The 6,497-nt window shown below is 42.4% G+C and overlaps 1 protein-coding gene across 1 annotated transcript in view; it reads right to left on the bottom strand.

The window, feature by feature from the left end:
• Positions 1 to 414: 414 nt before the first annotated feature.
• Positions 415 to 6,497, bottom strand: part of CELSR3 (cadherin EGF LAG seven-pass G-type receptor 3) — a 169,046-nt gene continuing 162,963 nt past the window's right edge. Inside the window, exons 52-55 of the mRNA XM_015427973.1 lie at positions 5,969 to 6,184; positions 5,134 to 5,188; positions 3,801 to 3,908; positions 415 to 449 (exon numbers count right to left, since the gene is read on the bottom strand). Of these exons, the coding sequence (XP_015283459.1) occupies positions 415 to 449; positions 3,801 to 3,908; positions 5,134 to 5,188; positions 5,969 to 6,184 (414 nt within the window). The remainder of the gene's footprint in view (positions 450 to 3,800; positions 3,909 to 5,133; positions 5,189 to 5,968; positions 6,185 to 6,497) is intronic.

Below are 6,497 nucleotides of genomic sequence, written 5' to 3'. Positions count from 1 at the left end.
GGAAAATCCGTATCTTTTATTGACTGAAAAAGAACATTCCCCAAACAAGCAAAATATATTTAATATTTGGAAGTGTTTTTCCCTTGGCAGGAATTGTGGTGCCTGAAGTAGGTTCAGAGGACTAGAAGATCTTTTGCCTCCAATGTCTGGATTCACAATTCCTCCTGAATTTGTTCAGACTTCTACATACTAAACCTTCAGTCTCCCCAGTTTTTCAAGCACTTGATAGGTAGCTTCTGTCTTCAGTAAATTCACAGTGTTATTGACTTTTACCAACAGAAACAGCAGTTCAGTCAATCAGCTCAAAATGTGTTGGAGTGTTTTCTACTCAAGAGGTCGATTCACTGGTTACATTTTGGTGTTCACCATGGCCTATGAAGACAAAGACAATGGATTCTGGTTTCATACTTCACATTAACTGAATACCCCTTTGGTTTCCTGTTCACCATCCAAAGTGCACATATTTCTGATAGGTTGGATATAGAGTCCTCCAGAGCATGTTCAATAATGATCTTTCTCATGCCCATCAGAGGAAATGCCAAGACTCACGCAAAGTTCATGTCTCAAAATGGCTAAAAAAAGAGCCTCCTCCTCTGTGTTCAGTGTCTTCTGTGTGTATCACATCCCTAATTGTTTGATGCTGTGGGGGAAACCTGCTAATTCTGATGAGCGGAATAAAAATCCCAATAGGTTGATTTTATGTCAGGTTTTTATTCTGTCGTTTCATCAGTTCATCAAAACTGGGCTATTGTTATTAGGATTCTGGGGGTAGGGTGTAGTTTTTGGTTGTTGCTGCTTTTTCTGCTAATGTATTTCATTTTGTGATTATTAATTTTAGGTTTTTTTAATTGAGCCAGTGTGGGGTATTGGTTAGTGGTTAGAACAGGAGTTGTCAACATGACAGCACCTTTCCTGGCACCCACCAAATGTTTTTGAAAGCAGATGAGGCCGGGGGGGGGGGCTCTTGCACAGCAGGGCTTCTGTTTGGCTGTGAAAATTAAAATAATGTTGTTTCAGTGCATCTACCACACAGTGTTGGTTTTATTCTCTCTCTCTCCTCTTTCCCATTGTATTTCTAAATTATTTTTCTCCCCTTCACTTGGGCTTTCTCTGTGTATGTGGGCTCTGCCTCCTGTAGCAGCCATTTTGTGGACAGTTCCTGTGGCAGCCATTTTGTGTCTGTGCCCCCACCCTGTGTCAGAATTTCAAAGATGCCCATGGGCTCAAAAGGATTGGGGACCCCTGGGTTAGAGTGCTGGTTTAGGATATGGGAGATTCAGATTCAAATCACTACTCTGCTGTGAAGCTTGTGTGATACCTTGGGCCAGTCACTCTCTCTCAGTCTAACCTACCTCACGGGGAGGTTATGGGGATAAAATGGAAGAGAGAAGAAGCTTGCATGCCACCCTGAGATCTTTGAAGGAATGGTGGGATAAAAATATACTAAATACTTTGATTATATTTATTATTTTCATGTGTTATTTTTTGTTATGATGTAAGCTACCTGAGTACCTTGTAGATCAGGTGAATGCATGTTTAATATATAAATGAACATAAGAACATAAGAGATGCCAATGTTGGATCAGGCCAAAGGCCCATCCAGTCCAACACTCTGTATCCCACAGTGGCCAGAAATACCAGTGCCATCAGGAGGTTCACCAGTGGGGCCAGGACATTAGAAGCCCTCCCACTGTTGACCCCCCCCCAAGCACCAAGATGACAGAGCATCACTTGCCCCAGAGTCCCTATCTATACCTTGTGGCTAGTAGCCACTGATGGACCTCTGCTCCATATGCTTATCTAATTCCCTTTTGAAGCCGTCCATGCTTGTAGCTGCCACCACTTCCTGTGGCAGTGAATTCCAAGTGTTAATCACTCTTTGGGTGAAGAAGTACTTCCTTTTATCCGTTCTAACCCGACCGTTCAGCAATTTCATGGAGTGCCCACGGGTTCTTGTATTGTGAGAAAGGGAGAAAAGTACCTCTTTCTCTACCTGCTCTTTCCCATGCATAATCTTATAAACCTCAATCATGTCTCCCCTCAGTCGTCGTTTCTCCAAGCTAAAGAGCCCTAAGCGCCTTAACCTTTCCTCATAGGGAAAGTGTTCCAACCCTTTTATCATTCAAGTTGCTCTTTTCTGCACTTTTTCCAAAGCTATAATATCCTTTTTAAGGTGTGGTGACCAGAATTGCACACAGTATTCCAGATGAGGTCGCACCATTGATTTATATAGCGGCATTATGATATTGGCTGATCTGTTTTCAATACCCTTCCTAATAATCCCCAGCATAGCATTGGCCTTCTTTATTGCAGTCACACACTGTCTCGACATTTTCAGTGAGTTATCCACTACAACTCCAAGATCTCTCTCTTGCTCAGTCTCTGCCAGTTCAGACCCCATCAATGTGTATTTATATTTAGGATTTTTGGCTCCAATGTGCATCACCTTGCACTTGGCCACATTGAACCCCATTTGCCATGTGGACGCCCACTCGCCCATCTTTGACAGATCCCTTTTGAGTGCCTCACAATCCTCACTGGTTTTCACCACCCTGAACAACTTCGTATCATCCGCAAATTTAGCCACTTCACTGCTTACTCCCAACTCCAAATCATTAATGAACAAGTTAAAAAGCAGTGGACCAAGTACTGATCCCTGTGGTACCCCACTGCTTACCCCCCTCCACTGGGAGAACTGCCCATTTATACTCACTCTCTGTTTTCTATTAATTAGCCAGTTTTTGATTTTTGAGCTTACTTAGGAGCCTTTGATGAGGAACTTTATCAAAAGCTTTCTGGAAGTCAAGGTAAACAATATCTATTGGATCCCCCTTGTCCACATGTTTGTTCACCCCCTCAAAGAACATTAACAGGTTAGTGAGACAAGATCTTCCCTTACAGAACCCATGTTGAGTCTGCCTCAATAGGTTTTGTTCATCTATGTGCCTACTAATTCTTTCCTTAATAATGGTTTCCACCAATTTACCCGGTATCGACGTCAGACTGACTGGCCTGTAATTTCCCGGATCTCCTCTGGAACCCTTTTTAAAGATGGGAGTGACATTAGCTACCTTCCAGTCCTCAGGAATGGAGGCTGATTTTAAGGAGAGATTACATATTTTTGTCAGGAGATCCACAAGTGTGTACAGGTCACTGCATAGTACAGGTCACTGCATAGCAGTCTTTGCAAGAACTCTACAGGAAGTGGGGAGGGTTAAAGGCTGAGAATGCGTGGCTTGTCTAAAGCAGTCTAGAGAATTCACAGCAAAGTTAACATCTGAACTTGGGTACTTACCAGGTTACAGCTCAGCCATTATATGACTACACCAGCAGTGGGGTGGTTTAAACAAAGGCACCTTATGATAATACGAGTTCTGGAGAGCATGCAGTGGCTTGGCATTGACGGAGAGAACCTTCTTAGCACACAAAATAAGGGATGACCATTTCAGGCTGGAATATGGAAAGTATACTGGGCATTCAATGCAGAGGAGACTAACAATGCAATCCTAAATATTCACACCTTTCTAAGAGCACTGACTTCAATAGATTTAGAAGGGTGTAACTCTAGTTATGATTGCACTATAAAAGACACTTGTGATGGAATAAAGAGATTCACTGAACCGGTTATAGAGGAACAAGACTTGAATAATGAGATTTGAAAATGGATGTCTGGCGTGGAAATAACAACAAGGAACTCATACATATATGCATGAGACTTGGGGGATTATTCAGGAGTATAATTTTCAGTAAATGAAAACAAAAACTGCTTACTGTGGCAGTTTGTGGCAAGTTTCTTCCTTGTTTCCTAGTGACATAGGTAACAGCGTCATGCACTGATACAAAAAGGTGGTGCTTGGTGATGGTTTCACTGAAGAAGTTGCCTCTTTCCAGCTCTCTTATGACGGAAGCTGTGGAGAGATGAACAAGGCATGGCCATGGACAGATGTGTTTTCAGGTGCTGAGTGACATGACCACTTTGGCCCCCCCCCCACTAGGCAAACCAATGAGGGCCAAAATCCATCTATCAACTATGCTTCCTCTCACCTAAGGAATTTTCTTGCTGGATTTTTCTCATCCACTTTTCTGTCTCCAGCAGTGGCCAATCAGATGCCTCTGAGAGCTCACAAGCAGGGCAGGTTATAATGGCCATGCTTGAAGGAGATCCATTGTTTACTTAATGGTAGTAATAATGTTCATGCTGGGATGCATGAATGCCACCTATGATGTAACACTGGTTTACGGACTGAAGAGAATTCTCAGTGATGCACAGGAATCTACACTCAGTATCTCCTGCAGATTAAAGTTTAGGTTCAACCAGCTTTAGCATAAACAAAAATGCATCTCATCGAGGTGGATCCAACTATGCTCCAAGGAGCCTTCCTCTAGCCTAAAGAGTATTCCTCCAATGTAGGTGGCTCTTCCTCAAATGGAAGAGCCATTTAAGTTGGAGGAAATTTTCTTAGGCTACAGGAAAGGCTTCAAAGTTTGCTTAGTAAAGGGGTAGGATGGTGGCAAGATCCACCCCCCACTATCTTTAAACAGGATTTATTTTCAGGCATCCTCCAGGCTTAAGTTGTACTTTATTTGTGCCACAGTATCTAATATGATTAGGGTTGCGAAATCTGGGCTGTGAAATTTCTGGAGATTTGGGGGTGGACTTTGGAGAGGGCTTCGTATGGGGAGAGACCTAATCAGAGTATAATGCCACAGAGTCCACCCTCCAAAGCAGCTATTTTCTTCAGGTGGACTGATCTCTCTTTTCCAGAGATAAGTTGTAATTCTGGGGGATCTTCAGGCCCCACTGGGAAGTTGGCACACCTGATATATGATCCTATGTAGAATTACTCTAGTTCAAGCCCACTGATTTTAATACACTTTGCATATGACTGACTGTTAATCACTGACTGTGTCCAACAGTAAATTTTTTAAAAGCTAGATAAAATGACAGATAATGCCACTGTGGGTGAAAAAGAGAAGGGCCAAGTTGAAAGGAAACCAGCAAGAAGAATCAGGCCCTGAGTCCAGAGTTGCATGCATGCACATACACACGCACATAATTGAGACAATGAACATTCTCAGGTGATGGCTTGTTTACTGCTTCTTAATTGGACACAGCTTTCCAGGGCTCCTTACCATGGCAACCCACAAGATACACGTCTACTTCAATCTCCCGGAAATCTCTAAATATCTGCCAAAGACAACAAAACAAATAGCCAAGTCAAAAAACTCTGAGAAATGCAGACAATTTTCTTGCCCATCCTGTCAGGGAAAAAAATGTTAAGATAGGTGTCCCACAACATCCACATTATTACCACAGGTTCTTTGATCCATCTATTCCTTGATATCAGCTATTACCTTTGTAGGTGATGTCCAGATACTCGTCTATCTATCATATTTTTATTTTGCTCTTCCTTCATGGAGCTCAGGGCAGCATACATGATTTTCTTTCATTTTATTCTTACAACAACCCTGTGAGATATGTTATGTAGAGAGAGAATGACTGGCCCAAGGTTATCCTGTGAGCTTCCAGATGAGCAGGGATGTGAAGCTGGGTCTCCTTAATTCTAGTCCAACCATAGTATCACACCAACTCTCAATTTCTGCCATGGGGAAAGACACCATGTTCATATCTTACCAACTTGGCTCAATGGAGTGTGAACACACCAGTCATTTCCATTACAGATGAGGTTAAAGAGTGGGCTTTAGCAACCAGAGGGAGCCAATGAGAGGGCTTAAATAGGCAGGTTCACCATTACTATGAGATCACAGTCCCAAAGTAATTTAGACCCTTCTTGGAGACATCTTGGACATCTAGCTGGCAATAGTGCTGATATGACAGTGAGTTCTAGGCATTTGAAAGCTTCTCCTCTATAAAGCTCTACCCTGTGACAAATTGACAACTTTTCCTTTTGATTTCATGTGGATCAACTCTGTTATGAGTTGTTCTTTCCCTCTTCTTGCCCCTTACATTTTTTAAGGTCTTTATACAGACAGTATCTACAAAGTTGACAGGAGTGAAGTCAAGGATGAGAGAGTGAAGAGGAGGTTTTTCAACCCCCAGAGATTCCAAGGTGGGTTTGTAACAAGGTTGTGGCTGGATGTTGTTTTGAGGCTCCAAATCCTTCACACTTCCATTATGCTCAGGCACTATTATGTCACCGCCATTGCAATCACCACCTGGCTCCTGTGAGAAAGAAAAAAAAAGAGTTGTCTAATATTTGACAGTTTATTGATCAAAGGGTATTCCTCTCTGTGCCTATGATATCCCAGGAGATGGACAGAGAGCTAGAGCACAGGTCCATTTCTGATAGTCTTCATTTCTCCTGTTAACTTACAACATGAGAGGATTCCCCCTTAGTCTAGAGCCTAGTAACTTGTATTTTGCTCCTTAGAGGATCCGTGTATTTGTCTAGTAAACAGATGTACAAGTTCTCCCTGTAATGATCGTGTCAGTATCTCTTCTATGTGGAAGATGTGGAAAATTGGACATGACACAC

Source organism: Gekko japonicus, unplaced genomic scaffold, assembly GCF_001447785.1.
Source record: "Gekko japonicus isolate JY-2015 unplaced genomic scaffold, Gekko_japonicus_V1.1 scaffold980, whole genome shotgun sequence".
NCBI lineage: Eukaryota > Metazoa > Chordata > Lepidosauria > Squamata > Gekkonidae > Gekko > Gekko japonicus.
The sequence above is the reverse complement of the archived record's forward strand: the minus strand, read 5'-3'. Positions and strand labels throughout refer to the sequence as shown.